Raw genomic sequence first — 25172 nt, forward strand, 5'->3', positions numbered from 1 at the left:
TTGCAAGCGGCGGGGTTAGAAGCAGAATGGTCAAGGGGCTCACCCAGGTCACACAGGTGGCCAGTGGAGCTGAGGCAGCCTCGCTCCAGAGGTAGCACGTAACCACTGTGCCATGCCTTCTCATCCCACAGTCACCGTAACAGCTCATGGGCGGCCCATCAGATGGTTCGCTAGCTTAAATGCCAGGATACCTAGCCCTGGCCTGGGTTCTGCAGAAGCAATTAGTCACACTTCCAAAGGCTGCTTGCTCACTTGGCCCAGCCCATCTCCACACCCCACCCAGCTGCCAGGTGTGTGACTCAGCACAGGGCCTGCCCAGCCTGACTGCCAAGGCCCCAGGTTTCTCCCTTCAGACCAGCCACAGGTGGTGGTGCAACCAGCAGGTCAGTGGTTCAAGCTAAAACCAGCTGTTCTGCAGGAGGACAGACCCGTCTATCTGCTTCTATAAAGACGCCCAGCCTGGGATGCCCTATGGGGAGTTCTCTGTTCTATAGGGGCGCCATGAGTTGGGGTAGACTCTGTGGCAACAGGTCTGGTGGGTTTATAGAATGAACTGGAGTTCTTGGGGGTAGGGAGTAGGCGCAAATGGTTCAGTGCTCGACTAGTAGCTGAAAGGTTGGTGGTTCGAACCCACCCAGAAGTACCTTGGGAGATCGCTCTGGCAAACTGTCTTGGACAGGTCACCGCCGTGACAACCCCGGGGAGCAGTTCTGCTTGACCCAGATGAGATCGCTGTGGGTTGGAATTGACGCGACGACAAGGAGCAAAACCAAGACAATAAAAAAGTCACTTTTCTCACATCAGACACGTCCATGGCTAGCTTCCAGGAACCCTGTGTACTACAGAACAAAACACTGCCCCGTCTTGTACCATCCTCATCCTCATCCCTGCACCTCATCCCATTGTGTCAGCCACGATGTCGGTTCATCTCACTGGGTCCTCCTCTTCCAGCATCATGAGGGCCTTCTTCAGGGACTGGTTCCCCCTATACCGTGGCGGCAGTACGTGAGATGAAGGTTCACCATCCTCGCTTCTCTGGCACATTCTGGCTGCACTTCCTCCCACAGGGATTTGTTCATGCTCCTGGCAGCCCAGAGTATATTCAATATTCTTGGCCTACTCCATAATTCAAAGGCATCACTTTTCCTCCCATCTTCCTTATTTGCAGTCCAGTCCTTGTATATGTCTATGGTGAAGGGTCAGCGTATTGGATAGCGCCGGCCGACACAGACCTTTGCCATCCTTGCTGGAGGACCATGCTGCCGTAAGAGACAAACCACCGAGAATGGAGGAGGACTTATTTGACTTCCTCTGGCTTCCTATTGCCAGGAGGCAGGAGACAGGCCTGTCTCCACACGCCGTCCTTCTTTGTCTCTTCCGATGCCAACCGCCCCTCCCACAACACTCTGTTTCCAGGCTGGGTTTGACCATCTGTTGCAGCAGCCACACAGAACTCACAAGCAACACTCACCATGAAGGGGCTTATTGGGCAAGGTCATGGGTTACCACAAGTCAAGGGTCAGCAAACAGTGGGGATACCACTATTGGTTCCAGCAATATCATCCGGTCCCCAGTCTCTCAGCTACATGGTCCCTTGGCCTTTGCCTCCAAGGGCCAGGAAGACACCCTTGGGCCCGGAGAAGGGCCCCCCTGGTGTCAGCACTGCCCGGCTGAGCCTCCATGCCGCCCGCTGGCGCAACTGGTCTCTGCAGCCTCTGTCATTTCCAAACGATCCTGCGATTTTTCTCTGTGCCCCAGACGGCTCTGCTATCCTGAGAATGGCTTTCATGGGGGTGTGGTGTGTCTTCCCAAGGAAGATGAAGGGTAGGGTCTTAGGTCCCACCTTCTGCTCAAACAACTCACTGTCATTGAGTCAAAACTGACTCCCAACGACTCTCTAGGACAGGGCAGCACTGCCCCTGTGAGTGTCTGAGAGAGACTGCATCTGTTTATGGGAGTAGAAAGCCCTGTCTTTCTCCCGAGAAGTGGCTGATGGTTTCTAACTGCTGACCTTGCAGATTGCAGCCCCACACGTAACCACTACGCCACCATCCCTCCTTCACATGGAAAATAATAGTATTAAACAATACTTAAATCCCTTAATAGTCTCTCTTTTTGTTGTTCCTTAGATCCAGTTCTCATTTTGGGACCTTTTGTTGGTTTCTGTAGCACATAATTCTGTCTCCCTGATGCGTGAGCCATCATTACCTGTATCCCCTGCCCTAGAGTCACTGCTTCATTCGGCAGGTATTTACTGAGCACTCACCATGTGCCAGCCTCCGTACTAGACCCTAGAGATTCAGTGAAATCTAAAGGAGGGAGCAGAGGAGGACAGGTGAGTAAACCAATAAGAAGGATGGTGGGACAGTGGCTGATGAGCCGCATCCTCCTTCAGGTGCAAGTGTCTCCTGCTCAGGGCGTCTCTGGACACCCCGTGGAAATGACATGTCCCTCGCCGCACACTCCATGAATCTTTTTGCTGACATATTTCTCTAGAGCCTTTCTCATGATCTGACTTGAATGCATTTATTTATTTCTTTATCTGCATACTCCACGAAGGCAGAGACTCTCAGTTAATCTACCTTCTTAAAAAAAAAGTTAAAGGCTGCTCATTTCCCTGCACCTAGAACAGGGTTTGCTGGGCAAATAGTGGATGGTTAAGAATTATTCCGGAGCTCCGGCAGCACAGTGGATCAAGCGCTCAGCGGTTAGAACCCGGCAGCCACTCCGTGGGTGGGAGATGTGGCAGTCCGCTCCCAGAAAGATGACAGCCTTGGGCACCCATGGGACAGTTCTATTCTGTCCCACGGCGAGGCAGAATTACTATGAGTCAGAATCAACTCGATGGCAGTGAGTCGATCCACATTGGTTGAATGTAGAATGAATGAGCACGTGAGAGAGAGGATGAATAGAGGCAGGAGTGCGCAAGTGTGAGTGTCACAAAGGAGGAGGCTGGCAGGAGGACTAGGGCTGCGGGTGGCTTCAGAACTCAGGATTAGGATCTGGGAGGAGCAAGATAAGTGCTGGTGGAAGTGATTGGTGGTTTGCAGAGGCAGAGAATGCATTCTCATCCTCTCCAGGGTCTGAGCATCCAGCCCAGTGCTTGGCCCGGCCTGGATGGGTGCTGATTTCCATGGCTGCTGGGAGGAGGCCCCGACCAGATGGCTGGCTCAGAAGGTCCCTTCTTACCCAGAGTTTCCATGACGCTGTGAGTGGGAAGAAAAACTCTGATGTGAACTCTGCACCAACTAGGGCTGGTTTTGGCTCTTGGCAGGCACCCCAAGGGAAGCTGGTGGCATTTTGTGCCAGTGAGATCACAGTTGGCTGGTAGCCATGGCCTAGGAGAGTTCATGGTACTGGTGGGAGTTGGTGTCCCATGGGAGAAGCTGGCTAAGAATGTTAGGACCTAAGGATGCACTGTGGATGTGCCTCGCTCTGCCCATTCAGTTAGTCACTCATTCATTCTTCAGATATTTACAGAGCGCTTCCTCTGAGCAAGAAACCATTGAGTGGACAGTCAGGAAGACTTGATCCATCTCCTGGAAGACTGCAGATATTAGAAGCCAGTAGTTTAGCCGGCCTCCTACTCCTGGAAAACTCCTGTTATTCTCCTAGTATCTCCTCACCTAGAGAATTAGCTCCTATGGGCTGAAATCTCGCTGCAATGGCCAACAGCGTCTGAGCATTCTGGTGAGAGACTTCCTGTGTCTGAACTATGGGCACCCTGTGCACAGGGTCGACAAACAGTCTGCTCATGAAGCCCAGGACTGGGTGGCCCTGTTGATGGTGACACAGATCTCTTATGGGCACTAAACTCAGGAGAAGCTTTGGCAACCATCACTATAAGATGTTCTTCTTCTCCTTAAGGAGGAGAAAAGTAAAACCCGGAGAGGTAATGCAACCAGTCATTCTAAGAAGTATAGAATCATCAGGCTGTCTTAACATCACAGTTTTGGTCAATTCACCATTCCTTTGGACTACAGTTTCCTTGCTGAAAAACCAGGGCGGTGACACCTCCTCAGCTCTACCTCTGCAAATTGACCCGAGAAATGGAGTGATGCCGTCCTTGGAAAAACACGTGGTCCTACGTGAAAACAGGAGGTGTATTACAGCCATAGAAGCAGTGCTGCCTGTGCGAAGGTGAATGGGATTATACCCACAAATATATAGAGACATTTGACAGAAGATATTGGACCTGTGTATTTATAGGTGCTACAAAGAAATCCATGAATATAGGTAAACATAGAGAAGGGCAGAGTTATGAAAAATTCCAAGCCAGAAACAAACACCTTGAAGGGAAAGGGTGGCTGGGCCTGGGGCTCAGGACCATAGCCTTTGGGGACAGCAAGGTGATTTGGCCTAACATCCTCCATAGAGGTAATGTTCTGCATCCGACTTGGGTGAGTAGGAACCGGGCAGTATAAGGGAAGCTTCTACTTAAGGTACGGTGGTTGGTCTCTCCTTGTCTGGAGCAAAGAAGAGTATAGAGAATAAAAAAGGTATGGAAACAATTAGGACTAATGAACCACACATGCATTAGCCTCCCTGACCCTGAGACCAGAAAAGCTCAATGGTGCTCGGCTATCATTGGAGACTGTTCTGAAAGGGAATAGGAAATCCTGGATAGAGTGGAGGAAAAAATGTGGAACAAAATTTGAAATACCAAAAAAGACCAGACTTACTGGTCTGATGGCCAATGATTATCAAAGCATCTTGAAGAAGAGGCATAATATGAAGAAGAATGTGGCTTTCACTAACAGGAAGAATGTGGCTTTTACTAAGAGGAAGGCTTTTACGAACAACCTGTGATATGCAAATGACACCACCTTGTTTCCTGAAGGTGAGGAGGACTTGTTGCAATTGCTAATGAAGAGCAAGGATTGTAGCCTTCAGTATGGATCCCGATTATGTTTTCTTTGGATCCACTATCCATTCTCATGGAAACAGCATTCAAGAGATCAAAAGATGTGACATGTTGCCTTGGGTAAATCTCCACAAGACCTCTTTAGAGGACTGAAGAGCAAAGACATTACTTTGAGGACTAAGGTGCAACTGACGCAAGCATCGGAGTCTCCCTTGCATCATCTGCATGTGAAAGTTGGACACTGAATAAAGAAGACTGTAGAAGAACTGATGCATTTGAATTGTGGTGCCGGAGAAGACTATTGAAAGTACCATGGACTGCTAAAAGGATACACAGATCTGTGTTGGAAGAAGTACAGTCAGAGTGCTCCTTAGAGTCAAGGATGGCAAGACTTCATCTTACATACTTTGGACAGATGGTCAGGAGACATCCCTGGAGAAGGACATGTTAGGTAAAATGGAGCGGCAGTGAAAGAGGAAGGTCCTCATCGAGATGGATCAACACCGTGGCTGCATCATCGGGCTCAGGCACAGGAACCATTGTGACGATGGCGCAGGAGGGTGCAGTGCTTCGTTCTGTTGTGCATAGGGTAGTTACAAAATGTCACGTCAACCTGAAGGTAAATAAACATGTACGGACAGTGTTCAACCTGTCAACTAGGTCACAGCCTGATGGGGCCTCCTTGTGGGTGTGGCCTTCTCATAAGGAGGGTCCTGGGAACCTCCCCTCTCTCTGCCTTCACCTGCCTGCTGGCTGATCCTGGTTGCTGCCAGAGCCACCGCCATTGGATCCACATCACTTTGCATGCACCAGCCTGTGATCTTCCTGCATGCTGCCCGTTTTTAACTTTCATGTTTTGCGTGTTGGTATTATGGTTTCCCCATATATTTTAGAGATCAATCCCTTGTCTGGATATATTATTGCTAATTTTTCCCCCGTGTGTGGATTTTGTTTTAATTCTTTTGGGGAAATCTTTTGGTGCACATAAGTGTCCTATTCATAGGGTAGATCTTGCTCGCTCTCTCTTTGGCTGACCATCTACTTTACCACGTCTCATTTCCAAGGAGAATTCTGGCTGTACTTCTAAGACAGATTTGTTTGTTCTTTTGCATACCATTCATTGTTCTTCACCAGCCCCAGGGTCAACTTAACAGCGGCTAGTATTTTCAGACAGGTTCCTGGTGAAGATAAAACGCTTTGGCATCCTACAAAGCTGCGACACATTCCTAGTTCCAACAGTTACTAGCTGTCTGGGCAGTCAAGACACTTAGCCTCTCTTAGCCTCGGTTTCGTCATCTAGGGAATTGGAGTAATAAAATGACTACTCAAAGAGTAAGTAGTTTCAAGTATTAAATGTGGGGATGCATGGGTAGTACTTAAAGCAGCCTGGCACATAGTAAGGGTCCAGAAATCTTCACCAACCAGTGGCCTTGAAGACCCAGACACTATTCTTTCTGATTGTTGTGCACCATCTAGTTTCATCACACTCTGATGGAGGTTCAGTGATCTCTTCCATACCGTTAGCCACCCAGCCAAGTCTGACATATGGTGACCCGTGTGTGCCAGAGTACAGCTGTGAGCATAGGGTTTCAGTGGTTGGTTTTTCAAAAGCGGGTGACCAGGCTTCTCTTCTGAGGTGCTTCTGGGACTTGAACCTGCAACCTTTCAGTTATAAACCTAGTGTGCTACCTGTACCACCAGGGCCCACTGCTCTCGACTCACAACAACCCTGTAGGACAGAGTAGAATTGATCACTAGGGTTTCTGAGGCTGTAAATCTTTTTTTTAAAACAGTTTTATTGGCACATAGTCTACATAACATATAATTCAATAGTTCAGTCATATCAGGAAGAGTTGCACAATTAATTTTAGAACATTTTCTTCTTTCTTGTACTCACCATGATTAGCTCTCCATTTCCCCCAACCTCCCCTGCCTGTATCTCCAAGAAATCATTAGTCCAGTTACTGCCGCTATAGATGTACCTACCTGAATTCCATATACAGAAAAGCATACCAAAACCAAAACAAAACCCTCAAAACTAACCAAATTGAAAAAATAAAACAGAGGAAAAACCTCAATCAAAACAAATAGAAAATATTGAAAAACTTGAACAAATTTAAAATGGATCAAAAGGGAGATCAAATGATTAGGTGTTAACGTTTAACCTAACTACATCTACCAAAATAACCTTTGCAATACTGTCTGATAACAAGGCTATTTACATCCCTCAGCTATGGTCCGAAGGAATTCACAGGAGGCTGAATCCATGTGTGCACCCTGCAAATGGATTTTGGGCTTCCACCGTTAACCATAGCCTTCTGAAAACCAGGTGTTCACAATTGAAGTTCTGATGTCATTCCCTCCTTTGAGTTTGGATTGTAGTATTTACAATCCTTGGATCGCACAGGCTGGTGTGCTTCTTCCATGTGGACTTAGTTGACGCCTCACTTAGATGGCTGCTTGTTTATACTCAAACCTTTAAGACCCAGACACTATTCTTTCTGATTGCTGGACACCATCTAGTTTCTTCACTATAGTTTCAGTGATCTCTCCCCTCTCTTCAGTGATCTGTTCATGGGGCGAGCATCAAGTAGGGTCATGCCAAAAGAATGAATTGTTCTTTCCTTGGGGTTAGAATTAAGTGTGAACCCAAAATCCATTCATAGATCTATGGTTTATATTTGTTTCTAGGTCACCTTAGAGACATCATTGTCGATTTGTATTAGAGAACATTATCAATCATCTTCCTGTGGCATAAGATAGTTCTATTGATAGTGTCATTAATTTAGTCAATGGTATAGAATTTAAAACACAGTTGTGAAAGGAAATTATACAACTCTAGGCTGGTTATGAACCACAATACATGAATTGTTGACTTGTACAGATTAAACTTTTAAATGACTGCACACTATTTACACACAAAAAATGGGGTTGGTCATAGGACAAAACTTTCCATAATATTCATTGACAGTGACAGAACCATGTCTACCAGATTAGTACATGTCATAATCAAGTGAGGAGGGTATTAAAATAGTAAGTGTGTGGTAGTCCTGGCCCACCATTCATTGTGCACCTTCAAGGCAAGAGATCCCAATCAAGGTCCAACGACTACCAGTTCTATACCCTTGGGATAGCAGCCATCCACTTCTTCTCACACTAGGGATTTTCAGCCTTAAGTTCAAGGTCTACAAGTGAATTTGAGATAAGCTCAGAACACTTAGTGGGGTTTCCACATAGAGTTCTTCTGGTAGAGCCTATGCCTGAGGCTCTAAATCTTAGTGAAGATTGACTACCTGTTCTTTCTCCCAGAGCAGTCAGTAGGCTCAACCCAATAGCCTTCTTGTTAGCAGCCCATATTCACCCACTCTGCTCCCAGGGTTCTTGTCCGCCGCAGAACATCTTAGCAAATAGTGTTTATATTGTTGTTAACGCCTCCTTTACAATCATGCTGATGGAATTTCCATGGTTTATATCGACTGCTCCTGAGATGAGAAAAATACAACTCCCTGAAGGCCATCTTCCTGGAGTGGCCTGGCTAGTGTGTGACTGGCCAGGATTCCTAGCCAGCCCAGACCACAATTCTCTCCTTCTGTCCCTCGCCTCACAGTTGCTGAATATTCAGGAGACCACTGCTACTCCCCACTCAAAGACCTTTGTTCCTTGTTCATAACAGTTCTTTGTTGCTGCCCAGATGGAGGAAGCAGCCTCCACCCCCACTCCTATATTTGCCTTAGGCTTTTGCTGTTATAAATGGGAGTGTGTCATATCCTTGGGGTGTGTTGGGCCAGGGAGAAAAGGTGGAGTTGAGTCTCTGGCAGTCTCTGGCAAGCTGACATGTGTCTGTGTATCATCTGCAGTGGCACAGCCAGTCCATGTGTCTGAACATGCCCATCAGAGAGGCAGTGGCTTCATTAAATGTGCATCACCAGACTCTTGCTCCTCAGCAAGGCCCCCTGCATCCCAGCCCAGGTGTCCTTCCTGCTCCTTCAGCCTCCTCATCCCGGGAGTTCTAAATGCGCCGATGGAGCTTGCTGCCTGCTGGCACTATGCTCAGTCCTTGGGTGAATAATTGAAAGACGCTTTGACCCTATCAACCACTTCTGGGAAGCAAGATTAGTCAGGTCTATTCCTATAAAGATTTCCAGCCTCTGAAACCCTAGGGCACAGTTCTACTCTGTCCTATGGGGTGACTATGAGTTGGAACCAGCTCAGTGGCAGAGGGTAATGCCCACAAAAGCAGCCCTGATAGCACAAGGGTTAAGCACTTGGCTACTAACTGAAAGGTTGGTGGTTCAAACCCACCTGCCACTCCAAGGGAGAAAAGACTGGGCCATCTCAACCTGCTTCCATAATGATGACAGCCCAGGAAATCCTGCGTGACTGGTCTGTCATCTGGAGTCACCGGGGTGGAACTTTCTCAAATTTTAATGTAAAGAGAACATGTATTAAGTCCTAAGCAGGACAAGACAAGACACAGGCATCCTCTGAATGAGGGAGACCATGACACAATGTGGTCATGGCGGCCATGGGTTTACAGAGAATCAGAGGCATAAGTAGGATGTGGGGTGACAAAGGAAACCATCACAGAGACATGGGTGGTGGTGGATCAATCAATACATCGCACTTCAGAAGCGGGGAGGGGACCATGAGTGGGACACATTAGCTGTGCTAAGTAGAAGAGCTCATAAGATTGGACCAGGGCCTTCTGACCGAGGCAGTCAGGGCATGACTTATGACCATGTGGCCCCAGTCTGATCAGGTGCACACCCAGGCAAGCCCCTAGAGGAGACTGCCCCTCCCTGGGCTGGTTGGGGGAGTAGGGTGTTGGCAGTTTCTGGTGGCAAGATGGTTCCCATTCATGGCTGATGGTTACAAGGAATTCAGTGGAGGCTTAGTCCACGTGGGGACTTTGCAGGTGGATTTAGGGTTTCCACTCTTATTCTTAGCCTCCTGCGAACCTACTACTCAGTATTTCAGCTCCAAAACAAGGGCACACAACAGAGTTCACACACACACACACACACACACACACACACACACACACACGCCCTAGAGGTCAGTCCTGGCCTTGTCTCACAGCGGCCAGAGGGATCAGATCAGATTAGATCAGACAAGCCTGGCATCCCAACTCTGAGGCTCATCGGAGGTCATACCACGCACAGCCTCCCAGAGGATGTCTTCCTTCCGTCTCCAGCCGCCTCTCTGACCACAGCTCTTCGGTTTTTGCTGTGCCCACCAATGTGTAGCCAGCATTGGCCCCTGCCAGGCATAACCCTGACTCTACAGCAGGGACTCAGCAGGCACACAGGCCAGGGCTCATCGCGCCATAGGACGTCTGCCAGGACCCCGCTGGCCATGGCTCGCTCCTTCACGCCCCTAAGGATGCTTAGCTTTGAGGGGGTGAATAGTGAGGGAGCTGTCTGGGGCACCTGTTGCTGTGTCTTAAGCCTGGACTTTCTTGTTTGGTGCCTTCAGGGCTCTTTCAGGGCTGCGCTGCACGTAGTCTCAGGGTCTCTCCCTTCTCACACGGCAGCAAGAACACTGGACCAGAAGCTCCGGGCCTAGAAGCTTCTAAGGTTTCAGTCTTGAGCTGGCAGGGAGTAACCAACCTCCTTTGCATCTTTGGTTCAATTAAATCACAGGTCCAGCTAGGTTCCAGCGGAGAGGGCATAAACAGGGGCACGAACCCCCACTGGTGTTTTGAAACAGACTCTGTCCACTCCATTTTCTCCAGCCACCGGCTCCCCTTAGCTCTCCCTTAAACGCACCACACACACTCCTGCCAAGGGTCTTTGCACTTGCGGTTTCCGCTGTACCTGGGATGTTCCACCCCTACCCCCACCTCTATCCAACGCACAGATCTGCTCCTACCCTTCAGCCAGTCTCAGCTTCTGGGGCTACCTTATCAGAAACCCCATGCCCCCTCTGCCCCCTTTCCTGTTGTACTTTTCTTCATCTCACTCATCCCTCCAGCATAGTCTGTGTTGTCTGCTTATTACTAATTATCTGACCCCTTCCTTGGAACCCTGTGGGTTTCTAAGACTATAACTGTTTGCAGGCGTAGAAAGCCCAGTCTTTCTCCCTTGGAGCTGCTGGTGGTTTCGAACTGTCGACCATGAGTGTTGCAGCCCAACACATGACCGCTACACCACCAGCGCTCCAGTAGCTACTGAAGTGTGTAGGCTTGTCTGTGGTCGGCTAGGGCCTGGCTGGTCTGGCATGACCTTAGCTGGGGCACTTGGCTCTCACTGCCCCATTTGGTCTCAGCCCCAAGCAGGTTAGCTTGGGCTTATTCACACCGCTGCAGCTGGGTTCCTGCAAGACCTACCGAGGCCTTGGCTTAGAATTGGCAAAGCATCACTTCTGCTACATCTTTGGTCTCAGAGGGCCACATGGCCAGCCCAGATCCACAAAGACATGTGACACCGTTGGCACAGTGCTTGGCATGTTGGCATTACGCAGCAAATGCCATTATTGTTGTTGTTGTCGTCACCATATAGCTACAGAGCACTTAATGCTTTTCCGAGTTTTATCCCAGACTTGAGTGTACCCTGCACAGTGTGAAGATTATCCGAGCAAAAAATGGCCTATTTGGTAAACAAAGAACAGAGCTTATATAACTTGCCTAAGACCACACCTTTAGCCAGTACCTGAAGCTGGGCACTAGGACTCAGCATAGAACTTAAAGCCAAAAGTGAACCTCCTCGTCACGGGTGGTAATCATTGTCCAGGTAAATTAAATATGTAATTAAGATCCAAATGCTTTGATCCCTATCCCAGCCTAGTGACAGTCTCTGGAATCCAAGTCTCCTGCACAAGCTCACTTGAGCGAGTGATCATTTCTTTTCTCTTCACAGAGAATCCCTCTATGGACTCCATCGGCCTCTGTTCTCCGCCTGTGAACTTCCTGCAAGAACTGCCCAGCTACCAGTCCACGGCACGCCGGAGGACCGCCGTCCCTGGCCGAGAAAAGCCAAGTGGCACTTTGCTGAAACCAACCGACTCTTACAGGTTCCCTTTGCAGGCAGACATCACTGAGAACCTCACCAACCAGTCCATCCGAAAGTATGCTCTGAACATCTCGGATAAGCGGAGACTAAGGTCTGTTCAACAGCCACCTGGACACTGGAGGATGTATGTTGGGAGCAGGGGTGCATTTTCTGAAGTGCTCCCCTAATTATAACTTTATTACTTAGGGGAAAGCTATGTGCTATGTTAAGGAGATCCAAACATGTCAAGCTAACATGTTAAAAGTTTATTTCTTGCTCATGTCAAAGTCCTAAGTTCAGGTCCAACAGAGGACTCTCCTGTCATTCAGGAGCCATCAGAGATGCAGTGCTTTCCCTGTTGTGGCCTCTCGTGGCTCCGAATACCTCAACCCTCCTCAAAGTGTCATTGTTGTCCACATACAGGCGGAGTAGTGGGCGCCCCAGTTAACTGTATTGCACAATAAAGCACCTATCACTGTGTATCTTAAGGCAATGGGAACTGGATTAACCTAAGTCAGCTGAGCAGGTCTTCCACTCTCACTTGGGCTCATTATATCTGTGTCAGCTGTGGGTCAGGTGACTGTCCTCAGCTGCACTGGGGGTGAGCTGGCTGTAGGTTGGTAGCTGGCTGTAGGATGACCTCAGCTTGGGTGGTCATTCCTGTCCACCTAAGCTCATCCTCTACAGGCTTGTTCACAGGATTGTGGCTAGCGCCAAAGCGAGAAGCTTCTAGAAGCAGAAGGCTAGGCCTGGACTAGACACAGCATTACTTCCGCATTCCTTGGTCAAAGCAGATCACAAGGCCAGCTCCTTTAGTGGCGTGGTCATAAGAAATGTTTTAAGGTTGTACCAGAGAAGGGGAGAATGGATTTTGGTAGGTAGCTGGCCATCTGCTCTGTGATCATGGAATTCAGAACATCATTTGTCTTCTTGGTCAGTATGTGGAAGTCAAATCCACAAAGTTGAATCCACTCCTCTGATGCCAACAAAGTTCCAGGAGTTCAATTCTAATTCAGCTGTGCAGGCAGCCCTTCTTCCCCTGATTCTGGCCACCCAGATGGAGATGAGCACTCACAAGGTCCTCCAGACTGCCATGTCTGACCCAGTCCAAAGATGCCACCCTCAAGCTTGGGGGCGCCCATGACACCTTCACTTCTAACTTCTTAGTTATAAACTTGGGGTTCCCTCTTCTTCTTTAGGACACTAGTACTAGCTTAGAATGTCCCCATGCCCCTCACTACTGACCTGTGACACCCCTTCCTCCCTCGAGTTTGATAATCTGCTAGAGTAACTCAGAACTCATGGAAACATAAAGAACCAAGACAAGAACTTGGTTCTTTGAAAGAACAAACACAATTGACTACTGTGGCAATTACATATTCTCTTGTCAACTTGCGAAGGGGTGGAGTGTAGCCTTGACAATCAGGTTGCAGCTTAATGACCTCATTTGAAGACACAATGGGGATAAACAGCTCACTGGAGGCCAGACACACTCTCTCTCTGCTTCGTCTCCCTTTGAGACATTCCTGTTGACAAGCCACATGGAGCTATGCTGATGGCAGCCAGAGCCCTGGAGCTGGAGGAGACACGTAGAGAGCCACACCAGCACTAAGATGCTTCCACTGCCACTGGATCCACAAGACTTTCCATCCACTAGCTTATGATCTTCCTGCATTGGCAGTATTGCATGTGTTGCATGAGTCTAAAGAAGAATTTATGGACTGGTCTCGAACATATGGGCTAATATTGGACTATGGACTTGATCTGGATTGGGCTGGGATGTTTTATTAATATACAATTACTTTTTGATAGAAAGCTCTTTCTTATACACATATGAGTGTCTATGAATTTTGTTTCTCTAGTCTATCCAGACTAACACAACAACCCACTGGCAAACTTAACAAAGGAAGAGCAGAAGATGAAAATGTCAAGGATAAGAAATGATTTTTTTTAAAGGAAAATTATAGACCCATATCCCGTATGAACATAGGTATAAAAGTTCTCAACAAAATCCTAGCCAATAGACTCCAATAAAATATATTTTTAAATGCATCATGAGCAAGTGGGATTAACGTTATGATGCAAGGGTGATTTAACATTATAAAATCATTGTAAATAAAAGTGTTTAGGCCCGATCCGGACCATGCAGCCGCCTCCCCCAGCTCTCCCGAAAGATAGCCTGCTGGACTGTGCAGCCTCCCCCCACCCCCACTCCCCCGCCCCCCCCACCTCTCAAGGCCAGAGCTAGACTGCAGTCCCTGCCTCCAGCATTCCAAGGAGCTTATCTGTCAGGGCAGGGTCTGTACAACCCCTTCCCTCAGTGTTCCAGGAAGATTTACTCACAGACCACACCCTGCCTCAGCCCCTGCAACTGCAGCACCAGAAGGCCTTCCTTCCCTTTATCAGCACATACATCCTTGGCTCAAACCCTAAATATGTCCCACTGCCTCACTGCCAAGCGCGATTTCCCTGACCTAATTCATTGGGTCTCGGAACCTGCCCCGGGGCTCAAGATGCCCCTGTTCCTTTCTCTGCTCTCCCTTCCCTCCCGGGAGTTCTTTCCCTGCCTCAATAAAATCTTTCTCAACTTCACATTCCTGGCTAAATTCTCTGTTCCGCACCTCTTTCTCCAACCTCTCAAAAAGAACCAATTGATCCTATCAATTGACACAAAAGATGGCAGTTGAAAAAAGTTAAACACCCATACCTAGCAAAAACATTCACTAAAATAGGGCTAAAAAGGAAATTTTTCAACATAATAAAGACCAGATATGAAAAAACAACAGCCAACATCTCACTCAATGGAGAGAAACTGAAAACATTGCCCTGGTGAATGGAAACCAGACATAGATGTCCTTGACCACCACAACATTCAGTACTGTGGTGGATGCCCTCACCAGAGTTAGGTCTGGCGCTCTCTCAAAACAACTGGAAATAGCAATACCGTGTGACCCAGCAATCCCTAAAGAAGTAAGTGATAAAGCCCTGAACAGATATGTGCACACCCATGTTCATCGCAGTGCTGCTCACAGTAGCAAGGAGAGGAACAACCAAAATGCCCATCAGTGGAAGAATGGATACATAAACTTTGGTGCATACACACAATGGGATGTTATACATCACTAAGAATCACAATGACATTGTGAAGCACCACATGGCATGGATGGACTTGGAGAGCATTGTGCTGAGCGAGATGAATTGATCACAAAAGGACAAGCATTGTATGAGACCATTGTTATAAAGGAAAAATCAAGACAAAGGTTTTCATACCAAAAGAAACAGACTGTGATGGTTACCAGGGGAGGGAGGGGGAAGCAATAAGCCAGAGGGAAGACAGTGTTAACTGTGTGAAGGGTGAGATCGTAGTCCACAAGAGAGAAGAAAAAACAAAGGGCAAGCTATTGGGAGGTTTGATGAGTAGTTTAAGTTGAATTTAAAATTGATGCTTTGAAATGCAGCCCTCCCCCCAATATCACAATCACAGGTTTAAAACAAAACAGCCCTATCAATCACAACAGAACCTTGTCCAACATATTGTAGTCTTAGAAGATGACTCCCTAGGTTGGAATGCACGCAGAACTCCTACCAAAATATCAAGTTTGTGTCCTGATACAAGGAAGCTTAATTGATAACAACTCCCAAATAGGACAGAGAAAGAGAAGAGTTATCTATTAGGAAGCTAACCAACAGCATCAGCAGCAACAAAGGCTATTTGGTGAATGTCCGAATTATTCCAATTTCCAAGTGATATCTCTCTCTCTCTGAGTGCCATCGGGTCTATGAAGACTCACAGAGACCACGGTTTCTGAGACTATAACTGTTTATGGGAGTAGAATGCCCTGTCTTTCTCCAGAAGAGCAGATGGTGGTTTTGAACTGCAGACCTGGCAATTAGCAGCCCAACTCATAACCACTATGCCACCAGGGTTCCTGACTTCCAAGTACTAATTTTGCCTAATATTAATCACATATCACATGCTGGTGAGCTATCATTCTTAAAATACATGGCAGACCACACCAAAAAGTCCATAAAATCCAGTGAGTACATAAAACACAGTTGCGTATATAAAAGAATTCTATAATTCATTGCCTTGACATCTACTTTCCAACTGACCCCTCCTTATCAATCTAATATAATGAGTCAGAAAGCTGGAGAGGTTAATTCAAATCCAAGCAGGATTCAAATGGTAATTAGCCTCCCCAATGCTTAGAAACAGTAAATTGAGTGTTGATGCAATAATAAATGTATAACAAAATTGATTTTACTTAAATAGGCTGACTCAAATCAAAATGACTACAGTCTTGCTCCCAACTCACAAAAATAGGACGCAATAGCTACCTACAACCGTGGACTCCACCATACCTAAATCATGAAGGTAGCGCAGGGCTCAGGGAAGCGTGGTTCTATTGGGCCTCACAGTAGCTCGATGGTCTCTAACAACAATAAGAAGTTGTGAAAAGAAGGGGTGTTAGAGGAGATAGAGCAGAGGGAGTTGATCTCCCCAGGAGGAAGGTCAGGCTTGGGTCCATACAGTCTTGAGCCTGTTGCCCGGGCTGGGTGTTTTATTTGCTACAGAAGCTTGATGGTCATGGCAATGTCGTTGTGCTTATTTCGTATGCAGGGACATTCAGGAGACGCAAATGAAGTATTTATCTGAGTGGGACCAGTGGAAACAGTACAGCAGCAAGTCTTGGAAGAGGTTTCGAGAGAAGGCTCACGAGTTTGCAACCCACCTGGAACTGTGGCGGGGAGACATCCGCAGCATAGAAGGTAGCACACCCTTCCCTCTGCACCATCTCTTTTGTACAGTCGCATGGAATGTGGCCCGGTCCTGTGCCGTCCTAACACGAATTGTGATGTTTGAGCCCGTTGTTCTGGCCACTGTGTCAACTCATGTCGCGAAGGGTCTTTCTCTTTTTCGTAGACCATGATATTCTTCCCCAGGGACTCGGCCTTTCTGACCACATATCGAGACAAGAGTCTCACCACCCTGGCTTCCAAGGAGTGTTCTAAACGTCCTTCTTCCAAGATAGATTTGTTTGTTCTTCTACTCCAGCGGTTCTCAACCTGTGGATCGCGACCCTCTTGGGGGTCGAACGACCCGTTCACAGGGGTTGCCCGATTCATACAGTAGCAAAATGACAGGAAGTAGCAACAAAAATAATTTTCTGGTTGGGGAGTCACCACAACATGAGGAACTGTATTAATGGGTCTCTGCCTGAGGAAGGGTGAGAACCACTGTTCTAGTTGGCTATGAAATACCCAATACTCTTCACCAACACCGTCATCCAAATGCTTCCATTCTTCCGTGGTCTTCCCTAAGTGTTGTCCATCTTTCACATGCGTATGAGCTGATTGAAAATACCCTGGTTTGGGTCAGGTGCACCTTTGCCCTCCAGGTAAGGACACCCATTATTAGAACTCTTAACACTTATTATTATTTTAACACTTGCTATTAGAACTTGCGATTTAACGTGCCAGTGAAGATGTTCATGTTACTCTTTCACAAATGTGTGGGTGTTTGTTTCCTAATTTGGTAACTGTATTTCCACCGGCATTTCCTGCATTTCAAAGCACTGCTCGAGAGGGGTCTGCAGGCATCTTCAGACTATCAAAGGAGCCCAGAGCTCTGCAAATGTAAGCAGCCCCTCCCTCCCCACGGCACTGAGGTTTGGGGATGCAGTGTGCAAACATTCGGAGTCCATAGATATGCAAGTGGTTATGACTTTCAGCTGCTCACCCAAAGGCTGGAGGTTGGAGTCCACCTGGAGGCACCTTGCAATAAAGGCTTGGTAACCTTTTTCCAGAAAATCAGCCCTTGAGAATCCTGTGGATGTGGAATCATTCAACAGACATGCATCCTGAATAAAGGGCTGTTAATTCTGATCTGGAGGAGACATGCAAAATATTGGAACCGTACATTATAAAAATCTCAGGTTCTGAATTAAATTTGCTTCAAGGCTCCCATTTCCCCCCTCTTTGAAGAGGCTGATGTCAGACATCACAAGCTGTACAGAATGAGAAAGGTGTGACTCGGAAAGCCATAGGGCATAGCCAGCCTCTTAAGGAAACAGCCTTGACTCTGAGTCAGTAGACCGAAGGCTTGGTTGCAAGTTAAAAATACAGATTTAAGGAATGCACATGTCGTATTTGAGTGATTCCCCCATTTAGACCTACTATTTCTAGTCGTATCCCACTGTCGTTCTGTACCCTCCTCTTCAAATGGCCCAAAGATAGAAATGCTCCTGACTTGCACACAGAGACACTGCGCTGGGAAAAAAAAAGACAAATCAGCCTCCACGCAGCCTGGGTTTCCATGAGGCAGAGGAAACTCAGCAGCAGCGCTTTGTATAGAGACACAAAGACTGGAAGTTGTGCCAAGATATAAAATTAGAAAGAAAAACAAACATCTGAGCAATGTAGCCAAGCAGAGACAAAATGCCCCTTAGGATGACCTATTTGTTATGATGAAGGGGGCCCCTAGGGGAGGGTATAGACTGTTCACTGCTCAGGACTACCTGCCAGCATCTCAGAAGACAGGCCAGGTGATTTAAGTAGAAAAGAAAGTCAACTATGGGAAACCCTGGGACGCTCTCCTCCTTTCACACGATGGGACCCTTATGAGTCCGCCGCTACAAGACACCCTCAAAGCCAAACTCACTGTTACTGAGTCAATTCCAGCTCATCCCCACCCTGTAGGGCAGAGTGGAACTGCCCTGTGAGTTTCCCAGACTGCAGCGCTCTATGGGAGTAGAAAATGGAATACCTGGGAACTTTTGTATCGAAAGGCATACAAGATTTCTACAGAGCAAACGATAAAACATTGAGAAGAAATTAAATCATTAAATACAAAGGAGCTTCAAGTAGTTTGTGAAAAAAATCCCATTCACTTGCAATTCCATGTTTCCCCATGATTTTTTGGAAGCCCTCTCTTGTACTATAGGCATAGATCAGAAGGTCACGTTCCCTCAAATTGATCTATCTTTAGCACGTCATCCCAATCAGAATCCAAGCAGATTTCATGCATGCATGAAAATGACTACATTGATTCTAAAATGTATATCAAGGGCAAAGGGTCAAGAAGGAAGACAGACATAGTACCAGATTCTGAACTGTCATCAAGTCAATTCTGACTCATAGTGACTTTATAGGACAGTGGTTCTCAACCTTCCTAATGCAGCGACCCTTTCATGCAGTTCCTCATGTGGTGATGACCCCCCAGCCATAACATTATTTTTGTTGCTACTTCCTCACTGTCATTTTGCCACTGTTATGAATCAGGCAACCCCTGTGAAAGGGTCGATTGACCCCTGAAAGGGCCCACGACCCACAGGTTGAGAACCACTGCTGTAGGGTTTCCTGTATACTAAAGCAAATAGCCTCATTTATCTCTCACCCTTGGAGCAGCTGATGGGTTTGAATGGATACTCTTGTAATTAGCAGGCCAACATTTAATCAACGGTCTTTCTAGGACTCATTAGTATCAGATAACCCCATCACTGCTGAGTTAATTCAGACTCACAGCATTGACCCTATAAGACAGGGTAGAACTGCCCTTTTGGATTTCCAAGGCTGTAAATCTTTTCAGGAGCTGAAAGCATCATCTTTCTCTTGGGGAGCAGTTGGTGTGCTTGACCTGCTGACTTGTGATGAGCAGCACAAAGCATAACCCACCATGCCACTGAAGACCAAACCAAACTCATTGCTGCCAAGTTGGTGCCAGCTCATAGCCACTCGGTAGGACAGTAGAACTGCCCCTGTGAGTTTCCGAGACTGTAACTCTACAGGATAGAAAGCCTCTCTTTCTCCCCAGGAGCGGCTGGTGGTTTCGAACTGCTGACCTTGCAGTTAGCAGCCCAATGGGGTTTCAGCCCAGTGTAAGTAATCGCCACACCACTGGGCCTCCTTTAGTACCAGATATCAAAGCTTATTATAGAAATCTCCAGTACTTAAGACAGTGTGGTCCTGGGGCAAGGCTACACAAACCGACCAATGGAACTGAGTTGAGAGTTCAAAAGCCGATCCAGGTCTACATGACTGGTGGACTTGCAGCAGGAGCACTATTGCAATTCATTGAGAAAAGGACTGTCTTTTCAATAAAGGGTGCTGAGCGTGAGACACTCGACTTGGAAAAGAGAAATATTCTTGTTATGTTTATTTTTATTTTGTTGTTGAGAATACACATACACACAATTCCACCATTTCTGCATGTGCCGTTCAGTGACGCTAATTACCGTCTTCCATTGTGCAACCATTCACACGCTCCTTTTCTGAGTTGTTCTTCCCTCGTTGACACACAATCATTACCCCACAGGTTGAGAAGGTAAATATTGAGTCACCCTTCATACCAGCTCAAGGAAGTAATTCCAGATGGATCTTCCATCTTCAAGCGTATCGTTAAGGCTTCCAGCCAGTGGCAGGAAAAATGAGACGTTTCTTCTTCAGTCTTTGACAAGGGTCCCCCCAACCTCTGCTCCCCGTGGTGGATTGAGATGATGGTGTGGGTCTGACTGTTTTTTCTCCCCCCAGGGAAGTTTGGCACTGGAATTCGATCTTATTTCTCCTTCCTGCGGTTCCTGGTGCTGCTGAATTTGGTGATGTTTCTGATCATCTTTATGCTGGTGCTGCTCCCAGTCCTGCTAACCAAATACAAGATCACGAATAGCAGTTTCATGTTCATCCCAGCCAAAGACATAAGTGAGTGACATCTGCTCACGATAGAAGTGCTCCTTTTGAAAATTTAATTAATTCGTTTATTTTTTAACAGTGTCACTAACATACAACTCACATCATACATTTCAGTAGTTTGATCACATTCATAAGAGTTGTGCAACTCTCAAGGCTATCAATTCCAGGACACATCTTCCTTTTACTCACTGTAGTTAGCTCGCCATTTCCTGCCACCCTCACCTGCCATGCCCCCTCGAAACTATTAATTCAGTTGTTGTCTCTCTAGGTTTACCTGTCCTGGTTTCATACACAAAAAACCATAAAGAATCAAAGCAAAACACACAACAAAAACCTCAATGGAAACCAAAGCAGAAAATACTAAAAATTGGAATAATTATACACTGGATTGTGAGGGAGATCAAAAGACAAGGCGCACAGTTTTATCTAACTATAACTGCAGTTATCTACCCTACCATGTATTCTGTCTGCTAACAAGGCCTGGTTCATAGTCAGGGGATTAATTAGAGGCGTAATTCAAGTAGGGGGGACCCTGTGAATGGGTTTTGGGCTTTCCTTGTCATCCATAGCCTGGAAGTGCTCTTTTCGCTACAATGTTCCTTTTGGAGAAATGCCTAAGTCTTAGATGATGGTCTGGGTCAGAATGGGCAAGGTTATGCTGCAGAAACAAGTTGTTCCCAAGCTACAACATAGTAATCATAAGGTTTATTCCTCACTCATGTCACATGCCCACCACAGGCTGCTGATGGCTTTATTCCAAATTGTCTTCACTCTCTAATCCAGGCAGACAGAACAGCCTCTCCTGGGACCATGGACAATCATTGTGACTAAGCAGAAGCTCTGGTAGTGCAGTGGTTTAAGCATTCTGTGCAGGAGAAAGGTCTGCTGATCAGCTTCCATAAAGATTTACAGTCTTTGAAATTCTACAGGGTCACTATGAGTCAGAATCAACTTGATGGCAGTGGGCTGGGTTTGACTTTGGTAGCCAAGGGAGACAGAGCTGTGGCATTCATGCCCCTGAATATGACACACATCATTTCTGCCTCTTCTCCTTGGCCAAAGCAAGCTCAACCACTCCCTGGTATCAGGGCATCGGAGGAGCACCAAGGGCAGGAAAGGGGACTTTCAGTCAGACTTAATACCAGCTGTTTCCTTCACGGTTTTATCTCTGAGTTCCATTATGATGCTCAGGACTACCATTTCCTGAACACAGGCCACCTCCAGACAGCAGGCCAGTGCTAACCCTGTGTCTTCTTAGTGAGTTCTCAACACAAGTCAAGCCTTCTTAGGGTCCCATTTGTTCGAAGTTTACATTTTAGTCACTCTGTAGATATTTATTTGGTACCCTCTGGGGACCAGGCTCTGTGTTAGGTCTAGGAGCTGGCTTGTTATCAGGCCTCTTGGTATCTTCAGATTTCATGCTTTCTACAGAATAAGAATGCTCTGAAATCACTTTGTGGCTCTTCACATCACCACCCCCTGCCACCACCACCATCACCACCACCACAGCGCTTTCTGTTTTAATTCTACTACCCTTAAAACAAGAACAAAGTGTAACCCCCGACTGACTCTGGGGTCGTCTGCCAGCAGGAATTTATTGAGTGCCCTACTGTATGTTGTCTCCTGCTGCCTGATTTCCTAATATGTTCATTCTCCAGATAAGGATGGACTGCTACCAAGGGAACATCACCCTGGAGACCGGTTCAAGCCTTCCCTCTGCTGGTTCCTTAAACTGTCGGAACCTTAGTTTGTTTACCCATCAATTGAGGGTGATCATGCAAATAATGAGATGATTCGTTCCTTATTTAAATAACATCTCATTTTAAAAGTAGCAAATACTTATTTAACTTGTAAAGGTTTTTCAGTTACTTATAAAGCACACAACGGATTTTTAATATTTGATGTAAAATTTAAATTGTAAACAAACCTTATTCAAAAGTACTCCTAATTTGAATTGCAAATAAGCCTCTGGGTGTAGATCATTTAGTACGGTGCTAAGCCCATGCAAAGCACTCAGTCAATAGTTTCTTCAGGTTGTTTCTTTCAAGAAGAGCTGAAGGGTGTGGTGACTGGAGCTCGAAGAAGATAGAGCTGGTCACCTAGCATCTCTTCTTCTACATCATTATTTCCTCCGACTCCACACACACACACACACACACACACACACACACACCTAGTAGGTTTTTCCCTTTTAAAGGCAAGATCAGAAGCCAACCACCCTGCCACCCCTACGCCATTTCTCTGTCTGCCTTTCTTCTTTTTAGAATAATCTTCCTTCGGTCGATGTTGATTGAGCCCCTCCTCTGTGCCAGGCCCCGAGTTGGGTACTGGGGATACAGCAGGAACAACACACAGGTACCCACAGGGTAGACTGCCCAGCAGAAGAAAGTGTTAAGGAAGTGAATCCACAAAGACAGCTGAATTTGGCCATGGGGGAAAGGGAAGGCCTACGTGCTGTGAGATTGAACACCGGGGCACTATAGATTGAGGGTTCCCCACACCCTCTCTGAGGACACAGGCTTCAGCCAAAGCCCACAAGGATGAGTAGAGGCAGTCCGCCATCCTGAGGAGCTAGTGTCTGTTGTGCCTTTAGGCAGAGGGACCTAGAGCAGGGAGTGGCAAACCTGGAGTGGCTGCGTGGCAAACTCTCCCCTAACAGGCCAGATAGTAAATGTTGGCGGCATTGCGGGTCTTTTTGTGACTGTTCAACTCTGCTGGTGTAGTGCAAGTGGCGCAGTAGTTGTGTTTGGCCGCTTACTGGAAGGTTGGTAGTTCCAACCCCTCAACCACTCCTTAGGAGCAATGCTTGTTGTTCGCATTACTGTGGTGAGAAGCATGGGGGAACGTAAGTGAACGGGCATAGCTCTGTCCCACAAAGACTGTCTGCACAAAACCAGTGACTGACCAGGTGTGGTCCACTGTGACTTGTCAGGCCCTGGGCTAGAGGGAAAAGGCCCCCAGTGGCACAGCCAGTGTGCCTTCAACTGTTAACTTAAGGTTGGTGGTTTGAACCCACAAACCAAAGGCTCTGTGGCAGAAAGGCAGCCTGCTTCTGCAGAGATTTTAGCCAACAAAAGATGTGTCCCTCAGGCTGCTCATTGGATTTTGGTGCCTTGGTTTGAAGGTTTCAGGCCATAGTTTCCTGGGGCAGCCTAGTTTATTGGCCCAATGATGTGTTTAGTGTTTCTGTCCTTCTTTTTTAATGCCCAGAGCCTGGAATCTTAGAAATTGGCAAACATCCAAGGACTGAAGTGGAAAGCAAATGTTTTGAGAATGATGATGGCAACAAATGTGCTTGACACAATCGATGTATATCTGTATGGATTGTGGTAAGAGTTGTACAAGCCCTCAATAAAATGATTTGAAAAAATTAATTAAAAATAAAGAAATTGGCAAACACATTAATTGGTGTCTAACCCAAAGCACATTAATTGGTCTCTATTTACCTGGAGCAATAGCGGAAGAAGGAGAATCAGGAATAGGAGGATATGAGATGTGGCACTGTGAATTAGATGGTGGACTGCTAACTACAAGTTGGTAGTTCAAACCTACCAGCGGTTACATGGGAGAAAGATGGGACTTTCTATTCCTATAAAGATGTACACTCTTGAAAATCCTAGCTAGGATCGCTATGCATCAGAATTGGCTCACTGGCAGTGGACTTGGTTTGGGGTCCTGGACTATATGGCAAATTACCCCAAGGAGCTATTACCTCCCTTTGCCACGAGACCAGAAGTACTAGATTGTGCCCTGCTACCGTTACAGAACATTTTGCTCAAAGATTCTATAGAATAATCTTGATAAAATTAGGAAGAAATATAAAACGGAATTTCAAAATGTCACAGACTGCAGACTTATGGGAACCATGGAGGCCAAATAAACCCCTGAAACAACTGCTTTGAGATCATCTTAAACCAAAAATATTCCCCAAAGCATTCTTAAAACCTAATGATTATTTAGCCAAACAAGTTAAAAAAATAAAAAAAAAGATCTGCTTTGAGCATTACTCTTTCTTTTTCATTATTCTTTCTTAGAACTAGCTATATGATATCAAATTGACAGCTCAAAATAAATAAATAAACAAAACTTGCTTCCAATTTGACACATAGTGATCCCAGAGGACAGGGTAGAATGGCATATCAGAGTTTCCAGGGCTCTTTGGGACCCGAAAGCCTCCTCTTTCTCTTGAGGAGCAGCCGGTAGGTTCGAACTGCTGACCACGCCATTAGCCCAGTGTGTGTCGCCCACTTGAAAGGCAGGAACATTAAGGGCAGTAAGTTTATGTCAACGAGGGAGGAATAACTCAGGTGGGCAAGGATGGTCGGATAGCATGAAGGATGTAATTAATGTCAGTAAATTGCACGAAGAGCTTTGAGAAGTTCATGGAAAACTTCCATTATCTTTTCATTTCACTTTCCCTTGAACTAGCTGAAGCCCTCTCACACATGCAGAAACTGCAGAATTGGTAAGTTTTCCTGTGAATATTCTCAACAATAATAACACAAGAAGTAAAATTAGGGGAAATTGCATTTCAGCCAAGAGTGTCCTACTGTGGTCAATAGGAGTGGAAATTGGCTTGACAGTTGTTTTGAGTGGCGGCTAATGGTAACAGTTTTGGGCCCCAGACTCCT

At 46.6% G+C, this 25172-nt stretch overlaps 1 protein-coding gene across 1 annotated transcript in view; it reads left to right on the plus strand.

The window, feature by feature from the left end:
* TMC7 (transmembrane channel like 7) overlaps positions 1–25172 on the plus strand; it is a 74926-nt gene that overhangs the window by 14808 nt on the left and 34946 nt on the right. The window contains exons 2-4 of the mRNA XM_004706089.2: positions 11722–11965; positions 16475–16623; positions 20383–20550. Of these exons, the coding sequence (XP_004706146.2) occupies positions 11733–11965; positions 16475–16623; positions 20383–20550 (550 nt within the window). The 5' untranslated portion in view covers positions 11722–11732. The remainder of the gene's footprint in view (positions 1–11721; positions 11966–16474; positions 16624–20382; positions 20551–25172) is intronic.

Source organism: Echinops telfairi, unplaced genomic scaffold (genome assembly GCF_000313985.2).
Source record: "Echinops telfairi isolate 266 unplaced genomic scaffold, ASM31398v2 ScPeMD7_5;HRSCAF=22, whole genome shotgun sequence".
NCBI lineage: Eukaryota > Metazoa > Chordata > Mammalia > Afrosoricida > Tenrecidae > Echinops > Echinops telfairi.